Here is a 25,084-nt window from a genome sequence, read left to right as displayed (position 1 = left end):
CTGTGCATAAGCCTTTATGCACCGCCGCCGCCCTGCATCGGGTTACACGTGCTGTGTTGTTTACAGAGCATAAAGTCTTAGGCCAAACCTACAGGAGCCGTACGGTGCCCGCTCCTTCCTCCGTGCCAGCTGGCCTGGGCTTCTCTGCCACTCAGCTCCCAGGTCCACATGCCCAGCCAGTCGCGGCAGCGTTTGCAAGCCCCGCATGGACCGACAGTGATCTCAGAAGCATCCAGTCTAAGTACTGTAACTGTCCTTGGGCTGAGACGCAGCGTGTGGAGCTGCAAGGGAAGGTGGGCCAGGGAGTATCCGGTCCCGGCTGAGTCTGGGGAGAGGCCAGCAGTGGGGACTTTGCTGATGGTTTTGTGCTGAAGACGTCCAATGTTTATAGGAAAGTCTCCCCTACTCAGATCCAGGGCCGTGCAAAGTTCTCTTGGTGGAAGGGGCTCGGGTCTGAGATGTTCCCTCATGCATTGTTCACACCTACAGCTTCCCACAGGAGCAGGGCTCCACAGGGACAGGGCCCCCATAGTGGCATGTTGCCTCAGGCAATGTCCCATCACCCATCGTCAGTATGTGTTCTCCCCCCACGTGCCCCTCCCATACTAGAATCATAGAATATCAGGGTTGGAAGGGACCTCAGGAGGTATCTAGTCCAACTCCCTGCTCAAAGCAGGACCAACCCCAACTACATCATCTCTGAACACACAGTGTTCGTTCCTCTGCTCAGGAACCGGCCAGTGCACCAGGTCAGGGTGGACACAATTTCCCAGGACATCCCCAAGTTCTAGTGTGACTCCAGAGCAGACCACGCCAGCAGCTTTCAGAGCCCAGTTTCCTCTCCTTCGCTTCTGATGTCTGTCACTCGGCAGGACTGCAGAGACCGGGACGGGCTGGTGCTTCCTTGTTCTGACCCACACCCTCTGCCAGCCCTTGGCTCTGCCCAGTAATGGCTGTGGCTTCACGGCCTTCAGGCTAAGACCGAAGTAGTTAAACCTGTGCGGCCGCCCTGTGATCAGCTGGAAAGCGGTGATGCAGGGTTAGCTGGTGAGAGCTGACCGCCTGGGTGGGATGGCGCTTTTCGAACACCCCCTAAAGGCTAGGGGTCGTTTCCAAACAGGGTCCCTCATGCCCCACAATTAAAGAGCCAGAGACGGATTTTTCCCCCCACATTTTTTTTACTGAAGGTTAATTACCCGCTCGCCGTTGCGGGTCCCAAGCCCATGGTACGTTATAAATAGCGATGTCTGGTCAGGCCTGGGGGGAGCGAGTGAGGCCGGGGGGAGCAAACTGGGATTCCTGGCCTGGGGCACGTGGTGGGAAGTGATTTCTCTCCATGAGAAGGATGCCTGGCAGGGCTGTGCGGTACAACAGGCTGCTTTGCTATGGCTTAAGGCCAAGCAGGGACAGGGGCTGTGGCCGTGCTGGGAAGACTGGAGCCAGAAGCACAGGGAGGAGAACTGGGAGGGAGGGACCGAGGCACCCCAGGGCAGGGGTGGGGGGCACTCTAGGGCTCTTTTCGGGTATTGCTTTGGACCTCGTTGGCTGAAAAGACCTTTGGTTTCCAATAAAAACAACCCCCCAAAGGAAGCGGAATTTGTTGGGGGGTGTTCTTCCTCCTTCCCTGATGTGGGATCCCCCCTCTTTTAACCCAGTCCCTTCCCCAGAGAGCCCAGGCTGCTACAGCCACCATGCAGCCTGGGGGGGGGGGGGGGGAGGAAATCGGCTATCCCAGATGGGAGTGGGGGGCGCTCGGCGTGCGTGGGTTTGGGTGGGGAGCAGTGCCCACATCTCACCCCAGGCTCCATGGGAGAAGAGCTTGGATCTCTGCCTCTGGCCAGAGAGGGCTGGATGGGGGCAGGGAACTGACAAACGCAGGATGTGTGGGGGGGTGGGGGGGATGGATAGTGGTGAAGAGACATCAGCGCTGGGCTTAATCTGCTGCAAGGAAGGGCTGCAAAGGTGGGACTGGTCTGGCCAATGCACTCTCCTAGCCCTGCGTTCCTGGCGAATGATAAGCCAGAAGGATGAGGCCCAGGGCTCCCTCCACCCCATCGTCCCCAGTGCCTCCTCCCCACTGCCCTGGCCAGCTATGGACCAGAGGCTGCGGTGTGATGCAGGGGTTCTCCAGGATCCGGCAGAGCTCCCTTCACACCACTAGAGGGAGCACTGCTGGGCAGGCAGCTAATTCCCAGGCTCTCTACCTCCCCGGCCGCTCCCGGGAGAGGGGCCCTGGAGCATGGCTTTGTTGCTAGCATAGGGACTGGTCGTCTCACAGGGCCTCTGGTCCCCAGCAGCAGCTGCTGCTCCGTGCGGTTGCTGTGGCTGATGTGACGGGGCAGGCAAACCTTGCCCCAGACAGGAAGGGGTTAAAGAGGGACTCTTTCGTTTGCTGCATGTATTGGCTTTGGCTTAAGGAACTGTCACCCCACAAGGGGTTGAATGCTTCCCAGTAGCTGGGCCAGAGGGCCAGTGAGTCGCCTTTACAGCCAGAGCAGGCCGAAAATTGCCATGGGGAAACTGAGGCAGAGCTGTGTCTCTCCAGCCACAAGGGGGCGTGTTGGGACAGCAGCTCTGGGACAGCATCACAGAAGCGTGATCGCGCAGAGAGCACACTAGCTGCCATCTCAGAGTACTAGGGGCTGTTCCTTTACATAAATACGCTGCCGAAGCGCCCAGGGGCGGGGACAGGAGCTGGTAACGAGGGGCTGGCCCGGAGCGGAGCAGGCGGTTACAGGGCGGTGTCGTGGTGCTGCAGGCCTGGCGCTTTGGCCTCCCGCGGGTAGTACTCGGCCAGGATGCTCTCGGGAATCCGTTTCAGCAGCTCCTTCGGGAAGATGCGGAGCAGCTGCCAGCCGATGTCCAGCGATTCGAAGATGGTTCTGTTGTCGTAGGGGCCTGGCGAGCGGGACAGAGGCGTGTTGGGAGACTGGCTACAGACACCTGGGGCCCAAGGGTGGACACCTACACCACGCCCCAGGAGGGGCTAGAAATGAATGTGGACCCCCGCGCCCCAAGCTGGTCTGGAGAACGGCTAGAGATACGTGAGCACCAGGAGGGCCTAAAGGGCTAAAGAGTCTCACACCCCACCAAGTCCTAGAAAATGGCCCGGGACACCCAGGCCCGAGGAGAGATTGGAGAATGGGAAGGGCCCCCGGGAGGGGCTGGAGAACGGCCAGAGGGCCCCAGGAAAGGCTGGAGAACGGCCAGGAGGCCCTGGGGCCTCGGGGCGGGCTGGAGAATGGGATTCTGGAGACATGGGCTACAAAGTTTTTTATGACGGGAGCTTTCAGCCCCTGCTGTCCTGAGCTGGCTGTAGGCTGTGCCCGCAAAGCCCGACGTTGGCTCCACCGCGGGTGTCTTTGCACTGAGCACCACTCGTTTGCGGGCTCTCTGCCGAAGGAGGGCAGCGGGCTGCCATGCCGGCCTGCGAGCCAAGGCACTCCAAGCGGGGACCCCCAGCCCGTCCTCTGTAGCAAACACAGTGGCTTGCTTCAGCCGTGCCCTTCCCCGCCCTGCTGCAGACGCATGGGCTCTGCCTGCCCGCTGGGCGCCTGTGCGTGGAGCTGGAAGCCAGGCTCCTTACCCTGGGCGATGAACTGCTTCTCAAACTTCTGCAGGAACTCCAGGTACAGCAGGTCGTCGGCCGACAGCGCCTCCTCCCCGACCACGGCCTTCATGGCCTGCACGTCCTTGCCTATCGCGTAGCAGGCGTACTGGGGGTGTGACCGAAAGGATGGGCCGGTGAATGGGGTGCAGGAGAACTTGCATCAGGGGCAAGTGGGGAGAAATCCACTGAAGATACTACGGTGCTGGGCACCACGTAAGACAGATTATCCCCCAGGCAGGGCTGTTATCTTCAATTTGCATGTAAGGAACCGAGGCAGTAGACTAAGTGACCGATCCCAGGACACAGGGAGTCCGGGCAGAGCAGGGAATTGATCCAAGTGTCCCAAGCTATTACCCTAACCACTGGACCATACTTCCTCTGGGGAAGTCAGTGCACTTACCCCGGTTCACTGCCGGTGTAACTGAGGGCAGCCTCCGGCTCTCCGTATGAAGGGGAACGAGAGAGGGGTCGGGATGGAGAATCCCTCAGCGGGTACGACTGACGTAACAAATTATTCCTACCCCCTATTGCTGCACTTACCAGCTGGTTGGAGACATCACCATGGTCCTTCCGGGTCATCCCCTCCCCGATAGCCGACTTCATCAGGCGGGACAGGGAGGGCAGCACGTTTATGGGGGGGTAGATCTGTGGCAGCAGAAAACACATGATCACGATGGCCTTAGCACGCCCTGCATGGCGGGTGTGTTAAGTGCCAGACGGACACCCGCTAGTGAACCCCCCACAAGAAACCCCGGCAGGAGATGGGGATTGTGAGCCCTGTTTTACAGACAGCGGCCAAGCCATTTGCCCAGGCTCACAGGAGCGGCCAGTGGCCCAGCTGGCATTAGAAGGGTGGAGTTCCTGGTGCCCAGGTTTGTGCCCTGGGCAGTAGATCTCCTCTCTCTTTATCACATGCCCCCTCGCTAGCCAGTCAGCACCCCAGTTCCCCCAAAGCCACGGCTCTGTGCGCCCCTGCGGTTCCAGCCTTGGGGTCATCCCCTTTGGCAGTGGGTTTCCCTGGCTGTGGTCAGAGCCTGAGCCCCCTGCTCCACCCCGAGACACGGAGGGGGAAGGAGCGGCTCTCAGATTCGGGGGCGGCAAACCTGTCTGTTATGAAGCTGTCTGTCCACGTACACCTGCCCTTCCGTGATGAAGCCCGTCAAGTCGGGGATGGGGTGGGTGATGTCTGGGAAGGAAAAGACAGAGCCAATGGTAGCCTGTGAGGCCTGCAAATCAGCCAAGGGCTGTGGGCCAAATGAGCCCCCTCCACAAGGAGCCCACCCTCTGACAGCTGGCGTGGTGATGCCAGCCTATGCCCGGCCCGAGGGAACTGTCCTGGGCAGATCCTCACCAGCTCCCCCCCCGTAGAGGGTAGGACCACCCCACCCACAATACCACCCCCCGGCACCCTCAGCCAGAACTCCGGCCCCTGCCAGGTAGGGAAGTCCGTGCGAATACTGGCTCTTGGACCGTCTCCATTCCCGACGGATTGTTACAGATGCCAGTCACATGGCAGTGCTTCTCCCTGATTGGACGGCTCAGCCCCCAGCCCACTGATGTGTTACCATTGATGGACAGTTCGGTGCTTGCCATGGACCCGCGTGATCAGGGAGCCGGATCGGGGCCCGGTGCTGACGCAGGGCCTCAGTGCTGGTGCCAGGGGACGCGGGGTTTGTGGGGGGCAGAGTGGCAGCTCGGGGGAGAACCCCGCCCTGGGACGATCCCAGGAAAAGCCCACGCGTGGTCCCCTGCAGACCCGTCCTCCCCTGACGAGTCCCCTCCCGGAGCAGAGGGAGCACTCCCCCTTCTGACAGCTCCCCAGGGCGCTCCCCGTGTAAAGGTCTTTGGAGCCGCATCCGGGCACTGTCCCCTCCCTCCGACGGGATGCTGACGGCTGGGGGGGGTGGGGGGGGAAGAGCAGGGCCGCAGCCTGAGTGATTCTGGCAGGCGAATAGGGGAACTTGTGGGATCTCAGATAAGGAATTGGGAGGTGGGGCGGAGGTCATGCATGGGCGGCAGCTTCCCTCTTTCCATTTCCTGCTTCTCCTACACTACAGCCGCAGCCCGGTCCCGCAAAGGGCCCTGGGAGACCTGCGTGCAGGAGTCAGTGAGCGGTGCTGCCCTCTGGTGGCTGAGCCACGGAGAGGATAAAGGATCTACCACTGCTAGCCGAAGCGAAGGCTGGCGTCCATTAGCCCACAGCTGGTGTTTTGGGTGCTGAAGGAGGCCGGTTCTCGCCCTGCTCCCTGTGGGGGCCAGCTGAGTCCAACACCCCCACATCTCCGAGCGTGGGGGCACAGCCGCCTGCTGAGATCCCTCCCCCCATCCGGTGTGGGTCGTGGCCACCGGCTGGGATCCTGGCTGCTAATGCAGCACCAGCAAATCACCGAGCAACGTGCTGATGCCCCCGGCACCCCCTGTGGCCTGACTGCTGTGGGGGCCGTGGGCTGTTCCGCCGTGTGCCCTTTGCCCCGCGCCGCTCACCGTCGTTGGGCATGGTTAGAATGGGGATCTGCGTGATAGAGCCGTTCCTCCCCTCCACGCGCCCGGCGCGCTCGTAGATGGTGGCCAGGTCGGTGTACATGTAGCCAGGGAAGCCCCTGCGGCCTGGCACCTCCTCCCTGGCTGCCGACACCTAAGGGGAAGAGCCAGGAGCGAGAGTTACTGCTGCCGGCCAGCGGCCCTGGGTCCCACCCTCCTGGGATCCGCCGAGGGGCCCCGTGGGGAGGACCTGTCCCAGCTTCGGCCCCATCACCGGGTCTGGGATACGGAGCAGGATGTTCCCCCTGCCCGGCTGTCCCGTAGATGCAGCGCCCCCCTCGCGCTCGGGAGAAGCTCCCCGGGAACACCCGCAGAGCGACTCTGTTCTCCTTCAACCCCCTCCGGAAAACTCGCCTTTGCCATGATGCCTCCAAAACCCCTTGGCACTGCCTAGGACCCCTCGCTGGCTGGTCACTGGGCTGCCAGCCAGGCTGTTTGCTCAGATTAGCAATCTCCAGGGTCAGGGCCCGAGGGAGGACACCCGACGGGAAACACAAATGTGGCCCCAGGACAGAGGCAAGCGTGGACTGGAGTCACTTTCCCCTTCCCCAGCCCCCTGCAATGCACATGTTACCCTGCGGCCGTTGGATGCCCGGTGCAGCCGGGGGTGAGGCCCAAGGAGCCAGAAGGAAGGAGCGTAGCGAGGAAAGCGAGTCCCAGAAGGTTGTGGGAGAGTTGGCCACGTTCACCCCAACCTGCCAGCCCACCCCCGGGGTGTATGTGACGATGCGTGTCGGGAGGTGGATGGGAGCAGCTGGAAGGGAGTGGACGGGAGCCAGACACAGGCAGGGGAACTGGGTCACATCACCCCTGAGTGTCCTGTTTGGACCAGAGTCTCCAAAGCATTTGTCTCTCATTTAGGAGCCCAAAGGAAGCGACTGGGTTTGATGAAGGCCTCAGCTCCCGGCAGCTCCCGCTGCTTGTTCACCTGCCTCAGTGGGAGTTGCTGGGAGCTGATCCCCTGGGGACAGTCTGCCCCCCCCGGGCAGTGGGACCCAGCCCAGCTCTCCCTGGGCAGTGGGACACAGTCCGGCCCGTTCACAGGCACCTCCAGCTCTTGGGAAGGCTGTGGCCTGAGTCCAGCTGTGGCGTCAGGATGGGAGGCGTCACCGTACTGACCTCCCGCAGGGCCTCGGCGTAGGAGCTCATGTCGGTCAGGATCACCAGGACATGCTTCTCGCACTGGTAGGCCAGGAACTCGGCGGTGGTGAGCGCCAGGCGCGGGGTGATGATGCGCTCGATCCTGTGGGAGGAGACGGCCGTTAGCGGCGGCTGGTCTCGGATGGCATCGCGCAGCATCCCCTGAAAGCGCGTTCACCGCAGCCACGCCGTTCCCCCGAGAGACCAGGGGGCCCATACCCGCTGGGCATCAGATGGCCCCACTCTCGCTGACCTTGGAGTTCCCCATCGCCCAATGGCGAGCACCCCAAGCCCGCGGACAGCATCGGCACACACCCACAGGGAGCTGGAACGTCATGGCTGCACCCCTGGGCCATGCAGATCCTGCCCCGCAAAACCAGCCCCTCCCAACTGAGCTAGGAGATGACGCTCCCCTTGCTGGGAGTAGCAGCTGGCCTAGGACGTGCGGGGGAGCAGCTCTGAGTCTGTCTAGCAGAGGGCAGCCACGTCCACACACCAGCCCGTACGTTACACTCTCAGTAGGAACTGGGCCATCCCCTGGTATGGCAGGGGAACCTGCTCTGGGTGAGCTATCCCTTGGATGCGTTCCCTCTCCGCCACTGGCCACCAGGCCGCATTGCAGTGTGTCCTAACAGCAAAGGGACGAGGGGGGACTGGGGTGGGCATTGTGAAAGGACTTGAAATCTGGAGGCACCTTCTAGTTGCTGGTGGTTTCCTCCTGATGCAGGAGGAGGGCTGCCCAATCTGTAGCATCCATGTGGCATGCACCCCATGGAAGAAGAGTGTGAGCCCCGCCCAAAGAGACGAGCTCCTCCCCAGAGTGGCATTTGGGCCCAGGCGGAATGGGCCTATTGACCTCAGTAGAATTACTGCAGAGATAACTAGGCCCAGTGGATCTGACCCTCCTCTCACTTACACCGGAGCAATTCCATCGACTTCCACAGGGTTACTCCAGCTTTACACCACAGTGAGGGAGATCAGAGCCACGATGAGGATGCCTGTAGCCTCCCAGGTCTCAGTATTATTAATTATTTGTATTACCATAGGACCCAGGCGCCCCTGTCATAGACCAGGAACCCATCGTGCTTGGCGCTGTATGATATAATTGCTATTAGGTATATTACGGTAGTGCTCAGGACCCCAGCCATGGATTGCACCCTGTTACGCTAGGTGCTGTACAGTTTTATTGCTATTAGGTATATTACGGTAGTGCCCAGGACCCCAGCCATGGACTGCACCCCGTTGCGCTAGGCGCTGCACACGTGCAGAACAAAAGGCAGGGGGCCGGGCGTGTAATGGTTAATGGAGCCTGATCTGGCGCAGTTCCCTGGATGACAGGCAGGGGCTGCACTCACGTGGGGTCGTTGGCGAGGTTCAGGAAGAGACACACGTTCTCCATGGAGCCGTTCTCCTCGAAGTCCGACTTGAAGAAGCGGGCGGTTTCCATGTTCACCTGCCAATCACATCCAGAACGGGGCGGGGCTGAGCAACACAACAGTCCCCATTGTACAGATGGGGAAACTGAGGCCAGAGGAGGGCAGGGACTCGCCCACAGTCCCACAGGGAGTCAGTGGCAGAGCAGGGACTAGAACCCAGGTGTCCTGAGTCCCAGTCTCTGGTTCCCACCCCAGCCTCTTCAGTATAACTTGGCTCTTTTAATTCCTTTCTGCTTTTACTCCTCTGGGCCCATGTCACCCTGGGGATGCAGCGCAAGGGCCTGCCAGGATGGAGCAGGCTGCTGTGGCACGGAGCGCCTCGGGGCACTGGCCCGGCTGCAGGGCACCTCTCCGCGGGGCACTGGGTCTCCTGGGACCGTCTCTGGAGGAAGCAGTTGGTGCCGGGGGCAGGGAGCGGTGTGGGGCTGGGGAGCAGAGCAGGTTGCAAGGACACAGCTGTCCACCAGGGGGGAGCACAGTGCTGCCGATCTCGGCCACCCGGCTCTTTACAGGGGGGTTCTCCCTGTCCCCGGGCCCAGCCCGAGGGGGCCGGGAGGCAGATCCAGGGCTTAGCCTGTTTCCCCACCGACCACTCGCTCTGCCGCGCCTCTCCAAGGAGCAGTTCCCAAAGCCCTTGGCCCTGAGACCAAGGCAGGACGTTGGATCCTCCCATGCGCGTGCTGACCCCCAGTGGCTGGGCTCAGCCTCGAACCCTGGTCCGCAGAGATGCCCCTGCTCGAGGGCCCTGGCTGATCCCAGACTCAGCCCTGAGCCCCCCAGATCTATCCCCGAACCCAGCCCCAGCACGATGACTCTGACCCCCAGGTCCCCAGCCAAGGTCTGGACGCCTTGCTCTGGGTCTGACCCAAACCTCAAGTCCAGGCCACCCTCAGAGCCTTGCTGCAGGGGGCCATGAGGGGCCCTCCTAGCAGCCTGGGCTTGCTGAAGTTGTCCGCAACCCTCCGCCCTGGGACCTGCGGCCTGGGGCAAGGCCCTGCACGGAGCTGGGAGGCCTGCGCCGCCCCCACCAGCCCCCCCGTCGGACTCACCCCCATGGCTGCGAAGACGATGGCGAAGTTCTCTTCGTGATAGTCCATCACATCCTTGGACTTTTTCACCAGGCCAGCCTGTCTACAGATCTGAGCGGCGATCTGCAGAGGGGAGAGACGCAGGGCTCAGACCCAGAGACGGGCCCCTCAGCCCAGCCTCAGAGCCCGACGCCCGGGCCACCGGCTCACTTGGGCTCTGGATCCGGCCCGTCTCAGATCCGGAGGGCCAAACTGCACGCTGGCGTAACTCCACGGAAGCCAGCCGCGTTACGCCAGTGAAGAATTTGGCGGACGGAGACTGAAGCTTGATCAAACCACAGCAAATGCGGAGCCAGGGAGAACATGGAAAGTGCCTCTGGGAGTATTTGAGGGATGTAACCGAAGAGGACCGAGTCACGGGATGTTGCTAAGGAAAGGAAAATGGAGGCTGAATCCTAATCTCCTCCCAACCACTGCCGTTCTCCATCACCGTGGACACCACCAACACCATCCTGCTGTCACTCAGGCGCAGAACCGGGCGCCCTCTTTGGCTCAGCCGTCTCTCTAGGCCCCCCCAGCTACGTCTAACCCTTGCTGATTCTTCCTGTGCCGCGTCTCTATGATACGGCCGTTCCTGTCCCTCCGCACGGCCAGAACGCCCATCGCCGGGCGTCTTTTGATTGCTACAGCAGCCTTCTCTCTGGCCTGGACAACGGCCAGAGGACTGCGGCAAAGGGGGGTTTGCTAGCCTGGCACTGTGACCACGTGACCCCTGTCTTTGCCTCCCTCCACTGCCTCCCCCTTCTCTAGCATCAAACACCAGCGACTTGTTTTCACCGTCAAGGCCCCACCTGGCCAATCCCCACCCTTCCTGTCACCTCTTGCTCACTACTGAGATGTCGAAGCTCGTCTCCAAATGGCTCCTGATGTCCGTCACCAGCACCCACTTGTTACATTTTCAGACAAGTCCCTTGGTGCTTCCTCCCCTGCTGGGGGCGGAGTTCCCCGTAAACAGCCCCGAACCACCTCCTCCTCCCCCCCCGCCCCGAAACTCTCCTTTGCAGCGATGCCTACAAAAAACGGGACCCCGACCTTCCTGCTGGCTAATACTGCCTCTGAGGACAGGACAGGAAGCAATGGGTTTAAACTGCAGCAAGGGAGGTCTAGGTTGGACATTAGGAAAAGCTTCCTAACTGTCAGGGTGGTTAAACACTGGAATAAATTGCCTAGGGAGGTTGTGGAATCTCCATCACTGGAGATGTTTAAGAGCAGTTTGGACAAACACCTGTCAGGGATGGTCTAGATAATATTCAGTCCTGCCATGAGTGCAGGGGACTGGACTAGGAGACCTCTTGAGGGTCCTTCCAGTTTTACGATTCTATGATTGTTTCCTTGTACGCCACCATCTCTCTGTATCCGTCTGTTGTCTCTTGTTTTAGACTGTGAGCTCTTCGGGGCAGGGACGGTCTTTTCCTTCTGTGTTTGTCCAGCACCTGGCGCAGCGGGGGCCTGGCCCGTGACTAGTACAAAGAATAAATAACAGCGATGATAAGAATAATTACTCACAGGCCTGTGGGGGTCATGTGTCTGCCTCGGTGCCTGATCCACAGAGGGGACGAGTCTGCTGCAGCCCCAGCTCTGAAGCCTGGCTTTCTGGCTCAACTCCAGCCTGTCTTCAATCCCAAGCAGGGGGGAAGTGATGGAGGGTGGGGGGGAGGCAGGGGGAAGTGATGGAGGATGGGGGTGGGGGGGAAGGTGTGGGGCAGTGATGGAGGATGGGGGGCGGGGGGGAAGGCAGGGGGCAGTGATGGAGGATGGGGGTGGGGGGAAGGCGGGAGGCAGTGATGGAGGATGGATGGAAGGCAGGGGGCAGTGATGGAGGATGGGGGGCAGAGGGGCAGTTATGGCACGTGGGGAAGGACCTATCACTCGCTCCCTGTGATGAGAGTCCGCACTCTAATCTGATCCTTCCTGTAAGTACCTACCAATGGGCATCTGCTCCACTAACTCTGCCTTTCAATCCACTTCAAAATCATGGCAGGACCAATTGGAGGCCTGGCTTTGAAACAGGCCCCCAGCCTACCAGCGCCCCCCGATCCCCAAAGAAGACGGGCCGAGGAGGAGGCTATTTCCCTGCCCTCCGGCTCTGCTCCTGGATCCCTCCCCACCTCTGCCTTGTGCTGCCACAGCGGCCGTTGCACTGGGCCCTGACTTTATTATATTAACTTTCGTCTGTCACTCCCGATCTGTCAGGCCGGGTTTTCCGTCCGATTGCATCACTGTCTCGCTCTGGCTTGGCGTGTGCGACTGTTGTCAGAGGGGGAAGTTGGTTGATTACCTCTTGGGCCGCGGATCTCTGGTTCGTTGCCAAAGCGGCAGCACCAGTTGCATTTATAGATCAACCTGATATTTCGAGTTCATCAAAGTTCACGACCGAGTGGTTATGATCAGGGCTGATGCAGCTTGGCATTTCAGCACAAACTTCACTTGACGTTTCTAGCGCAGCCCGGCTTCAGCTCTCACGGGCTTTGATGGCCTTGCTGGGCCCAGCACACAGGACTGAGGAGACCCTGCCCTTCCAAACCCAGCTCTGGTTTTTAGAGATTGGCCGATGAGTGCGGGCACCGGTGCCGGAGGTGCAGAGAGATACAAACAAAAACAAGATCTTTCATCCTCCCTGCGGAATCTCAGAGATCCCAAGGCCAGAAGGGACCATCGTGATCATCTCGTCTGACCTCCTGCCTAGCCCAGGCCAGAGACCTGCCCCACAGTAATCCCTAGAGCCGAGCTGTTAGACAAACTGCAAGTCTTGATTTAAAATTTGCCAGCAACGGATAGTCCACCACAACACTTGGTAAATTGTTCCAATGGTTAATTACTCTCACTGTTAAAAATGCACACCTTATTACCAGTCTGAATGTGTCTAGCTTCAGCTTCCAGCCGCTGGATCGTGTCAGACCTTTGTATGCTAGACTGAAGAGACAATTACCCCATGTAGGTATTTATAGACTGTGATCACGTCACCTTTAACCTTCTCTTTGTTCCACTAAATAGACTGATTTCAGAGTAACAGCCGTGTTAGTCTGTATCCGCAAAAAGAAGAACAGGAGTACTTGTGGCACCTTAGAGACTAACAAATTTATTAGAGCATAAGCTTTCGTGGACTACAGCCCACTTCTTCGGATGCATATAGAATGGAACATATAATGAGGAGATATATATACACACATACAGAGAGCATAAACAGGTGGGAGTTGTCTTACTAACTCTGAGAGGCCAATTAATTAAGAGAAAAAAAAAAAAAAAAAAAAAAAAAAAAAAACTTTTGAAGTGATAATCAAGCTAGCCCAGTACAGACAGTGTGATAAGAAGTGTGAGAGTACTTACAAGGGGAGATAGTCAACGTTTGTAATGGCTCAGCCATTCCCAGTCCTTATTCAAACCGGAGTTGATTGTGTCTAGTTTGCATATCAATTCTAGCTCTGTAGTCTCTCTTTGGAGTCTGTTTTTGAAGTTTTTCTGTTGACTGTCCAGCAAATACTCACCAGCAACCACACATCACTGAACAAAACCACTAACCCAGGAACCTATCCTTGTAACAAACCCCGATGCCAACTCTGTCCACATATCTATTCAAGTGACATCATCATAGGACCTAATCACATCAGCCATACCATCAGGGGCTCGTTCACCTGCACATCTACCAATGTGATCTATGCCATCATGTGCCAGCAATGCCCCTCTGCCATGTACATTGGCCAAACCGGACAGTCTCTACGCAAAAGAATTAATGGACACAAATCTGACATCAGGAATCAAAATACTCAAAAACCAGTGGGAGAACACTTTAACCTGTCTGGTCATTCAGTGACAGACCTGCGGGTGGCTATATTACAACAGAAAAACTTCACAAACAGACTCCAAAGAGAGACTGCAGAGCTAGAATTGATATGCAAACTAGACACAATTAACTCCGGTTTGAATAAGGACTGGGAATGGCTGAGCCATTACAAACGTTGACTATCTCCCCTTGTAAGTACTCTCACACTTCTTATCACACTGTCTGTACTCGGCTAGCTTGATTATCACTTCAAAAGTTTTTTTTTTCTCTTAATTAATTGGCCTCTCAGAGTTAGTAAGACAACTCCCACCTGTTTATGCTCTCTGTATGTGTGTATATATATCTCCTCATTATATGTTCCATTCTATATGCATCCGAAGAAGTGGGCTGTAGTCCACGAAAGCTTATGCTCTAATAAATTTGTTAGTCTCTAAGGTGCCACAAGTACTCCTGTTCTTCTTTTAAATAGACTGAGCTCCCCGGGCCCATCATGAGAAGGCAGCTTTTCTGATCCTTTCATCATTCTCATGGCTCTTCTCTGAACCCTCTGCAATTTATCAACATCCTTCTTGAACTGTGGGCACCAGACTGGGACACAGGATTCCAGCAGGGGTCACACCAGTGCCAAATACAGAGGTCAATTCACCTCTTTTACTCGAGATTCCCATTTATGCAACCCAGGATCACATTAGCCCCTTTGGCCTTAGCATCACATTGGGAGCTCCTGTTCACCTGATTATCCACCACGATCCCCAAATCTTGTTCCAAGTCACTGCTTCCCAGCATAGAGTCCCCCCATCATGTAAGTATAGCCTAAACTATTTGTTCCTAGAGGTATATATTTGTAGGAACCAGGGGTCACTCAATTAAATGAACAGGCAACAGGTTTAAAAGGAACATAAGGACGTACGTCTTCACCCAATGCACAGTCACCCTGTGGAACTCCTTGCCAGGGGATGTTGTGAAGGCCAAAGCTATAACTGGACTCAAAAAAGAATTAGATAAATTCCCGGAGGATAGGTCCAGCAATGGCTATTAGCCAAGATTGTCTGAGGTGCAACCCCATGTTCTGGCTGTCCCTAACCTCTGCCGGCCAGAAGCTGGGAGTGGACAACAGGGGATGGATCACTCAATAACTGCCTTGTTCTGTTCATTCCCTCTCAAGCATTTGGCATTGAGCACTGTCTGAAGCCTGGATACTGGGCTAGATGGACCATTGGTCTGACCCAATATGGCCGTTCTTCTGCATGTAGCTGTATTAAAATGCATATCTTTTACCTGTGCCCAGTTTACCAAACAATCTAAATTGCTCTGTATTACTTCCTGATCTCTCTTCTTCATTATTTCCCACTACCCCAATTTTTGTGTCATCTGCAAACTTTACCAGTGATGATTTTATGTTTTCTTCTCGGTGATAAAAATGTTTAAAATAGAGTCGCCTAGATCACTGTGGGACCTCACTAGGAGCACACCTGCTTGATGATGATTTCCCCGTTACTGTTATATTTTGAGACCTCTCCGTTAGCTGGCTTTTAATCCATTTCCCGAGTGCCAGGTTCATTGTATATCATTCTAGTTTTTAAATCGGAATGTTGTGCGGTGCCAAGTCAAATGCCTTACAGAAGTCTAAGTGTATAACATCAACACTGTTACCTTTATCAACCAAACTTGTAATATAATCAAATACAGATATCAAGTTAGTTTGATAGGATCTATTTTCCATAAACCCATGTTGATTGACATTCATTATATTACTCTCCTTTAATTTTCTATTGAGTCCCATATCAGCCACTCCATTATTTTGCCTGGGATTGATGTCCAGCTGATAGACCTAGAATTATCTGGATCATGCTGTTTACCCTGTTAAAATATTGGCACCACATTAGCTTTTGAAAGTTCCCCACTGTTCCAACACGTATTGAAAATGAACGTTAATGGTCCAGTGATCTCCTCAGCCAGCTCTTTTAAAACTCTTGGATGTAAATTATCCTGACCTTCTCATTTAAGAGTCTGACTTCAGTAGCTGCTGTGTAACAGCCTCCTGACATACCGGTGGAATGGAAAGAGTTATCTTCATCAGATAATGAGATCACATCATCTGTTTTTTCCCAAATGCAGAACAGAAATATTTTTAACACTTCTGCCTTTTCTGCATTATTATGGATAATTCTTCTTTTTTCATGTGTTTTTTTTGTTCCTAATATACTTTAAAAACTCCTTGTTGTTGTTCTTAACTCTGCTGACCATAGATTTCTCTATGCCTCCCTTATCAATTTTCTATACTTCCTAGCTTCTGACTGATATTGATTGTTGTCAACTTCCCCTTTCTTCCATTTGTTATATATTATTGTCACCTCAAAGGGCTTCATGAAGATAGGCATGGTAGCATTAACCCCATTTTACAGTTGGGAAAACTGAGGCACGGAGAAGGGAAGTGGTTTGCCCACAGACTAGGGCACTGAATCCAAGATTCCTGATGTACCTTGCTTATATAGGCCTTCCCTTAGGAAAACACTGTGCTTTTACAACTGGTCAAACTGTCCATTGCAGAGATTAGTCACTGAGTACTGAGCCCTAAACTGTTTGGGGAATAATTCCTGCAAACACACCTGTTCTCCCTAAAGACTCACTGAACTGTTCGGACCAACAGTCTTCAGCCAGGGTGACGCTTACCAAATGTCTGCTCCGGGCTTTCGCTGTTTCTTACTTGCGGTGTGTGGAGGCCCAGCTGGGTCACATGGTGTGGTTCTGTTCCCTGATTGGACGGCCAAGCCATTTTTCGTAAAGAGGAGAATAACGAGTACCAAACACTGCCCCTTTCTGAGCCAGGTAACCACTGATGCTCAAAGTCCCGATGATGAGTCTTAACCCTCTGAATACTTGGGAATAGCGAATAATACGATGCACTTGAACCATAATGACCCATATCATGTGCTTTCATCCACAAGCAGGTTCTCAGACCAGCCTGTTTACTCTGTGGCCATCCTGGGCACACAGCAAGCTGGCAGCCGGACAGAGCATAGGACCCAGAAGGGCTGAAACACCAGTGCAGAGAAAACAGGATGTATTGCGCTTTGCGTGGCCCGAGGGCCTGAGCTGCAGACTTCATGCTTTAGAAGTCAGTGTGTGTAATGAGCCTGGTAGCGGAGATCCTCACAAGGAGGAAGGATGCTAGTTTGGGACTCAGGATGCCTGGGTTTAATTCCCTGCTGTGCTATAAACTCCCTATGTGACCTTGGACCAGTTGTTTCTCTCAGTAGCCCCGTGCATTAAAGATTGTGAGCGGCTCAGATAATGGGGGCCACACTAGTACCTTGGATAGATGGGGGGGGGGGGTCAGCTCATGCTTCAGGGTGGAAATGGAGGGATTTCCTTTTTTGATGCACAGCAGCTGTCTTGTGTAGGGGCCAGGGTATGGGTGGTCAGGCCTAATGGTCAGAACCGGGGTCGGCAGTAAAGCCGGAGTCAGAGCAGGAAACAGAATCAGGATCATGCCAAAGGGTGAGCCGGAAACAGTGTCAAGAGTCACGCCAAGGGTCAGGACTGGAGTGAGAGTCAGACAACCGGGCCAAGGGCCAAGCTGGAGTCAGATCCAGGCCAGCAGCAGGTCAGGAATTCACTCAGTTGCTTGGACAACCTCCTTTACCTCCTTCTGGCTTAAATAGTGCAGCCGGGGCAATCAGTGGGACCAGACGTCTGCTCCCATCAGGCGCTTCGTGGGTGGAGCCTCTAGTGGGCCAGAGTTCTGCTGGTCCTCTCCCCTGCTGGTTCGAGAGAACTGTTGGGTTGTGGTCACGGTCTGGGCACCGCTTGGGGAACCAGTGGGGTGGTTCTCATAGAAGGTCTTTACGAGGTCAGGGGTGGGGCCATTCTCTGCCGGCTCCCAGGAGCACTCGTCAGGACCGCCATCTTCCCAATCGATGAGATGCCAGAGCCTACCATGTCTCATTCTGGAGTTGAGGATCTCATGGACAGTATACTCATCATGATCTTGAACATGTACTGTAAAGGGAGGATTGGGAATGGACCCTGTGTGGGGGGCTTGGAGTGATCTATGAACAACCAGGTAGGTGGAGTTCAAAGGTGACCTGGTTGATTTGGTGGCAAACTCGGTAGGGGGCCGAGGAACTGGCAGTCCAGCGTATGAGATGGCTTTTTCCATATGTAGATGTTTTATCGAGAGCCGTATTATCTGGCCTACTGAAAGGGCGGGCCCCTCATGTTGCCTGAGATCCACATACTGTTTGTAGCTCCTCTTGGCATCCTTTGGGTGAATCTTTGTGTCATCTTGGGTTTGATGGAGTTGTGCCCAGTCCAGGGCTGCTGGATTGGGGGAAACTGCAGGTAGAACCAAGGGTGGAATCCACAGTTTGAAAACTAGAGTCTTTGCCCCACAGAGGTGTGTTTGCGTTACTGTACATGAACCCTGCACGAGATAGCACTGCGGACCCGTCGTTCTGGTGGTAGTTTATGTAGCATCGAAACTGGTTCAGAATCTGGTTGGTTCTCTCCACTTGCCGTTTGTTTGCTAGTGTGTAGTGGGGTTGTCTCTTCGGTGAGCAGGCTTAGTGGTCAGGACCTGCTGTTCCAGTCTCTCCTTTAGTTCACTATGTCCAGCACCACCTAAATGGGGTTCCACTGGGTCGGCTTCCTTGTTGGTAACCCTCTAGGCCTGTCCGTCCCAGGGCTCGGCTTAGGAGAATTTGGAGTGGGTAGGGGGACCTGGACCTCCTGCTCCATTGGGTCCTGGCCCAAGGGCCCTGAAAATGTGACAACAAGGGATGGCCAATGCTCAGCCCACCTCCTGCTCACCTTCCCCTACCCCACCCGATGGCTCAGTTTGAGGCGTGGCTGCTGTTTAATAATAGTCCTTTGCTCCAAACCTCGGGGTTGACCCAGGTGACCCTCTGGTGCCCCTGCCTATCCTGGGGTGATGTCTCAGAGGAGGAGGAGCATACTCAGCAGTGCCTGAGGGGCAGAACTTTCCTGGTCCAGCACGGCTGCTGCCTATCCCCTGCCTTAGCCTTAGTGTGGGGTTTGCAAGCCCCATCCCAGGGTGGTGGGTGGAAGAGAGACGAGAGGGAGTGCCCGACACTGGGAAGGCTTCACGCCAGAAGCTAGAGATGAATTATGCTCTGCGGTCAGAGATGATGGAGACCAGGAGGCCTCCAGGAGTCCAAGGAAGCAGCCAACTTGATCCACCCAGAGCCAGGTGGCCCCCTGAGAGGAGGACAGCCAGTTCAGGGGATGGAGTGTGCCGTTTTTGTGAGGTGGTCCCCATCACCGGCACAACGGTGGTGATCCCAGCGGGTTCGGATAATTCTAGTACAAAATCTAGGGTAAAGACTAACCAGGGCCCAGATGGAGTCTTGAGGGGTTGCAGGAGCCCGAGGGATTTTATGGGGTGGCACCTTGGGGCTGGCAAATACATTGCAAGAGCCGACATAGACCTGCACCGTGGCTCGTGTGCAAGGCAGCCAGTAGAGAGGAGAGACTAGGTGCTGAGTCTTGACCTGGCCAAAATATCCCACCTGGGGAGAGTCATGACAGAGTTGTAGAGTTGTATTTCTCGGCATTCTGGGGGGACATATATACACCCTTTTCCAGTAGGTTATCCGCCTCAGACGCCGTGGGGTTCCCTTCCCTATCTATGGACTCCTGTTCATTGGGAGGGACCCTATGGGCTGAGGCATTACAGTGAGCAGGTCTTGGAATTATGAGGCTTGAGGACGCAGAAGGTTTCAGGGTTCAAATCCTCTAGGTCAGCGTAATGTTTTCCTTTCTGGGACAGTGTGTCAGTTGGAATGCCTCCACCTGGCTGCTTTTGGGATTAGCTGGTTCCAGGTTCCTCGCCCTGTGGTCTCCCTCTTTCTCCAGAACTCGGGGTGCTCCTTCTTCATGACTCAACTCTCCGGCCAGATCACTATAGTCCTTCCTTTCCGGTGTATGAACATCTCTTCGGACAACCGTCCTAGGCAGTCTGCGCTCTACTGCCATTCCCCCCAGGGCTGGTAGGGGAACCCGGGCCCACCCACTACTCCGGGTCTCAGTCCAGTCCGCTTTTCCTCAGACCCTATTGCTCTTTCCCTGGACTCCTTCCTACTTCTCAGCCCTGCCTCCCTGGGTGTACCAGCCCAAACTCCTTTCTCCCAGGGAGCAACTGCAGACTACTTCCTCCACTGCCCCCTTTCTGCTGCCAATTTCCTGTCTTCATAACCCCGGTCCACCTCCCCTAGCTGGACTTCATCAGCAGGTAGACCTTAGCACTACCTGGCTTTCCTCTAGGTGCAGTTTATAGGTTAATTGTCCTAATTTACACCTCCGGCCTTGAGTGGGGTGGGCCCCATCACAGTCGGCCTTGCTGTTTTTGGCTGTTGGGTGATAGAAGATTGTGAAATTGACGTGTGAAAAGAACAGGACCCACTGAAGTTGTTTCTGGTTAAGGGCCTTGGCCCTACACAAATATTCTAAGTTTTTATGGTCTGTATACACCTGGCTGGGGTCCCAGGCCCCTTCACACACACATCTCCCCTGGGGAGAGGCTGGAGAACAAACACGTGACAGATATGGGGTCACAAAACTTAATGCCTAACTAGAAGGCGATGAGTGCCGAATAAGAACGTATACGGACTAGAGCAGGGGCGAGGCAGGGGAGACGGTATCCCTCCAGGAGGGTAGATCTGAGCCTGGAGAACACTCTCTGAAGAACTGGAATGGCAGAATGGCCTAGTTGGGTTTGTTTAAGGGATGATTTCGCACACTCAACACTACTGACGATTGAGGTATTGGGTGGGCATTATTCACGGTATTTCTATCACACAGCATGTACAGGCCCCAACGGAGATCAGGGCTCCATTGTGCCAGGGACCTAGTGAAAGGCAATCCCTTTACCCAAGAGCTGACGATCTAAATAGACAGGAGTAAAGGACCTGGGGATTACAGTGGACGAGAAGCTGGATATGAGTCAGCAGTGTGCCCTTGTTGCCAAGAAGGCTAACGGCATATTGGGCTGCATTAGTAGAAGCATTGCCAACAGATCGAGGGAAGTGATTATTCCCCTCTATTTGGCACTGGTGAGGCCACACCTGGAGTATTGCGTCCAGTTTTGGTCCCCCCACTACAGCAGGTACGTGGACAAATTGGAAAGAGTCCAGCAGAGGGCAACGACAATGATCAGGGGGCTGGGGCACATGATTTATGAGGAGAGGCTGAGGGAACTGGGATTATTTAGTCTGCAGAAGAGAAGAATGAGGGGGGATTTGACAGCAGCTTTCAACTACCTGAAGGGCGGGTCCAAAGAGGATGGAGCTCGGCTATTCTCAGTGGTGGCAGACGACAGAACAAGGAGCAATGGTCTCAAGTTGCAGTGGGGGAGGTTTAGGTTGGATATTAGGAAACACTATTTCACGAGGAGGGTGGTGAAGCACTGGAATGGGTTCCCTAGGGAGGTGGTGGAATCTCCATCCTTAGAGGTTTTTAAGGCCCAGCTTGACAAAGCCCTGGCTGGGATGATTTAGTTGGGGTTGGTCCTGCTTTGAGCAGGGGGTTGGACTAGATGACCTCCTGAGGTCCCTTCCAACCCTGATATTCTATGATTCTAGGAGAGACAAGGGTCGAAGGGGAAGCCACTTGCTGGACGTCACCCAGCCGGTTGGAGCTGGGCCTAGACCCGAGGTCTCCTGAGTGCCAGGCCAGCACCCTGCCTGCAGAACCTGCTGTAGAGCAGTAATATGAATGGATGGTAGACGGTGTCATGGCGACAGCCTGGGAGTGCAACCGGGTGCCACACGGGGCAGGCACCACACAAGGCACAACCAGGGCAGGCTTCTCACACACACGGCTCTGCCCAGGGGTCTCAGCTCTGACTCAGGGGGACCTTCTCTAAGGTCTCGTTCACTCTTTCGGGCACACCCAGTTTTTGGCATCCCTGCTGAGGCTGCCAGCGGGAGGTTGGAGGAGTCAGTGGTGCTCGGGGGTTCTTGGGCCGGCCTGCTGGCAAAGGAGGCCTTGAGGTGCATCTCACAGCCAGCCAATGAGGGACAGCTGTTGGGAAGGGAGAACTGGGCCAGCTAGGAACAGGGGATTCAAACTCCAGCCACCATTACCAATCGTCCGGGCCAGGCACCCCTCCCTGCAGGCATGGATACCGGGGGCCTGGTGATCCCAGCACTTGCAATGCCACGAGAACCCCACATCCAGCATCTCTGGTGTTAGCATAAAGCAGAGACGGGTCCGCCCTCACCCCATGTGTCCTGGCCGCCCCTGCTGCAGAAGGCGTCGGAGAGGGATGGGCAGAGAGGCGAGGTCCTACCTCGTTGTGAGGGAGTCCGGCAGCAGAGAAGATGGGGATCTTCTGCCCCCTGGCGATGCTGTTCATGACGTCGATGGGTGAGATGCCAGTCTGGATCATCTCCTCAGGGTATATGCGACCATGAGGGTTGATAGGCTGACCTGAAACAAGAGGGCAGGAAGGGGTTATTGCAGGGGACGCTCATGGACCTGATTTGTTATTGTAGGGTCACTTAAAAGACCTGGATGGTTTTGTGGGGATAGGGAAATGAACTGTTAGATATGAAAAATACAAAAACTTCACATAGAGGGGGGAAATAGTCCAAAGAGAGAGAGAGAGAGAGAGAAAGGCCCAGAAAGATGAGTGTCATTCTGGGCCTGTCCTGGGCAATGGCCCCTTAAAATCTATAGGGCAGTGGTTGCATGAGAGTGATCAGGTGGCTAAGCACTCCCATCAGGTGTGCAGGAATCCAGGTCCCTGCGGGGCAGTGTGTGTGTTATTACACAGGCATCACTTCGACGCCCGTGTGTGAAAATGTGCCCCCTGGAGGTTGACATTGCCCCTCCCCCTCCCCGAGATACGTCCATGCAAACGTAACCACGGCTGGCAGAACATAGTTTCAGATCTCCCCAGTGGCTGGGCCATATAGAGGTTTATGAGTCTGCTACCGTCTGTGAACTAACAGACTGGGCCCTTTAGATCAAGCAGTAGAGGCTTGTGCTTTTAGACACAGGTTCAGTCCCCAGAGATGACCCACACAGTGGTGTCATTTCAACGGGGGGCCCATCGGGGGCTGTTCCACTGTGGGTTGTGCTAGTGAAGTCAGTGGGAGCTGCAAGCACATAGCTGGGGGCAGTAAAGAGCCGGCTGTTAGAGGGACATTGGCACGGTAAAAATACATTGGCCAAGTCGTGTAGACCTCACTCAGCTTCACAGAGGGAGGTTTCGCCTGAATAAAAGCTACATAAGGGCTTCTGGATCTAACACCACCTTACATTACTACCGCTGAAAGTAATTGAGAAACCTAGCATCGTGTTCTATTGAAATGTGCCAGTGGTCGCTATCAGGTGAGCCTATGCCTTGGTCTACACCAGGAAATTAGGTCGGTATAACTACACTTAGAGGTGTGAAAAATCCACACCCTAGAGCGATGCAGTTATACCGACCTAGCCCCTGTTGTAGATAGTTTTAGGTCGACGGGAGAATTGTCCTGTGGACTTAGCTACCGTCTCTCAGGGAGGTGCAGCGCCTACGCCAGTGGGAGACCCTCGCCCATTGGCATAGGTAGCGGCTTTCCTGGAGGGCTTCAGCAGTGCAGCTGCAGTATTTCAGTGTGGACAAGCCCTTAGATCCAAAGACAATCCCATACCTTGTTAAAGCCAATGGTGCCAGGCTCTCCATCTGACTCACCAGACGGAACAATCAAGCCCCTTTATGTAGTAAAAACAGCTGCAACCGTGAGAGGCAACAGGCCGCCTGGCAACACAGAGCTAACCCAGTTAGATTCAAAGAGGTTTCACTGATTGCAAAGGCAGAGGCTGGATATTCATAGAATCGTAGGACTGGAAGGAACCTCGAGAGGTCTTCTAGTCCAGTCCCCTGCACTCATGGCAGGACTAAGGATTATCTAGAGTCAGACCATCCCTGACAGGTGTTTGTCTAACTTGCTCTTTAAAACCTCCAGTGACTGAGATTCCATTATTGACTATTGATTGTGGATGTTGGAGGCAGAGGGAGGAGTTGTGAGTGTGATGCAGAGAGGAAAAAGAGGGACAAAGCTTCTTGGGCACAGAGCTGGCTGGAGGGGCAGGTGGGGATTTCTGAGCAGGGAACCTGTTCCTGTTTGTTCCCACTGTGCTCTGGGAAGCAGGACTCTGCGTACGGTTCTTGTAAACAAACAACCCTTCACCAAAGAATATACCCGAGTCCAAGCTTCAATTTCTCATCCTCACCAAAACAGCCCAGCAAGACCCCGGATGTTGGCTAACCCCTGGGACCAAAGACGCAACACTATTCTTTGGAGCCTCATCTAACTCACACTGGCCAGGAAGATCTCCCCACTGACTTCAGTTCCCCTCTTACCCTTCACTTGGCTTGGGCAATTAACACAGCTTGGTCCATTTCATTGGTCCTGGTCAGTCCCTAGTCAATTTCACCGGCAAAGTCTCATGCACAAGCCCAGTGCTGCAATGTTTGTATCGCAAACACCAAAGAACAATGGTTATTTGTTCACAGAAATAACTGTTCACATTGGAATTTATTACCTATTAATAAAAACAACCTTGGTAACTTGGTCAAATTCAAGCCCAGCAGCCTCTTGCTAATGGGATCTGAAACTTTTAGTGCTGGCTTACCTGGTTCAGGGACTAGGGCCTGGCCCTTGGTAGCCAGGACACCTGGGTTCTTTGGATCTGCCACTGACTTGCTCTGTGATCTTGGTCGAGTCATGGCCTGTCTCAGTCTCAGTTTCCCCACCTGTAAAATTGGGATCTGCCTACCCCCCTTTGCAAAGGACAAACATAAGAACGGCTAGACTGGGTCAGACCAATGGTCCATCTAGTATCCTGTCTTCTGACAGTGGCCAATGCCAGGTGCTTCAGAAGTAGGGTGACCAGATAGCAACTGTGAAAAAACGGGACGGGGGTGGGGGGTAATAGGCGCCTATATACGAAAAAGTTCCAAAAAACGGGACTGTCCCTTTAAAAACGTGACGGCTGGTCACCCTATTCAGAAGGAATGCACAAAACAGGGCAATTATTGAGTGATCCATCCCCTGTCGTCCAGTCCCAACTTCTGGCAGTCAGAGGTTTAGGGACACCAGAGCATGGGGTTGCCTCCCTGCCCATCTTGTCTAATAGCCATTGATGGACCTGTTCTCCTTGGCCTCTCTGCTATGACTGACAGAGAGAGGCCACTCAGTGTCATCCCAACACACAGGAAGACACGGTCCCTGCCCCTTAGATCATGCGCTCAACATCTCTTGCCAACTTCATTTCTTGCAACGGGCTTACCGTTAATATCGAGAAAATCCTCGGCCATAACAGCTGGGCCTTTGTCGATGGGTTTTGCAGAACCGTTAAAAACCCGACCTGCAAAGGGAAATAAACGCTACTTAACATTTGGCCTTGAGGATAACAAAGTCATCACTGACAGCGTTTGCCGACCACACAAAGATTCGGGGAGCGGTACATAATGCAG

General features: G+C 55.0%; 1 protein-coding gene across 1 annotated transcript in view; it reads right to left on the bottom strand.

Annotated features, from left to right (window-relative positions):
• Positions 1 to 1,168: 1,168 nt before the first annotated feature.
• Positions 1,169 to 25,084, bottom strand: part of ATP6V1B1 (ATPase H+ transporting V1 subunit B1) — an 80,876-nt gene continuing 56,960 nt past the window's right edge. The window contains exons 5-14 of the mRNA XM_054030940.1: positions 24,898 to 24,975; positions 21,908 to 22,047; positions 9,777 to 9,878; positions 8,647 to 8,744; positions 7,271 to 7,394; positions 6,095 to 6,245; positions 4,714 to 4,796; positions 4,151 to 4,255; positions 3,587 to 3,716; positions 1,169 to 2,898 (exon numbers count right to left, since the gene is read on the bottom strand). Of these exons, the coding sequence (XP_053886915.1) occupies positions 2,732 to 2,898; positions 3,587 to 3,716; positions 4,151 to 4,255; positions 4,714 to 4,796; positions 6,095 to 6,245; positions 7,271 to 7,394; positions 8,647 to 8,744; positions 9,777 to 9,878; positions 21,908 to 22,047; positions 24,898 to 24,975 (1,178 nt within the window). The 3' untranslated portion in view covers positions 1,169 to 2,731. The remainder of the gene's footprint in view (positions 2,899 to 3,586; positions 3,717 to 4,150; positions 4,256 to 4,713; positions 4,797 to 6,094; positions 6,246 to 7,270; positions 7,395 to 8,646; positions 8,745 to 9,776; positions 9,879 to 21,907; positions 22,048 to 24,897; positions 24,976 to 25,084) is intronic.

The sequence above is a fragment of the Malaclemys terrapin genome, chromosome 5 (genome assembly GCF_027887155.1).
Source record: "Malaclemys terrapin pileata isolate rMalTer1 chromosome 5, rMalTer1.hap1, whole genome shotgun sequence".
In the NCBI taxonomy this organism is placed as follows: domain Eukaryota; kingdom Metazoa; phylum Chordata; order Testudines; family Emydidae; genus Malaclemys; species Malaclemys terrapin.
Note: the sequence above shows the minus strand (reverse complement) of the source record. Positions and strands in the feature narration are given on the sequence as shown.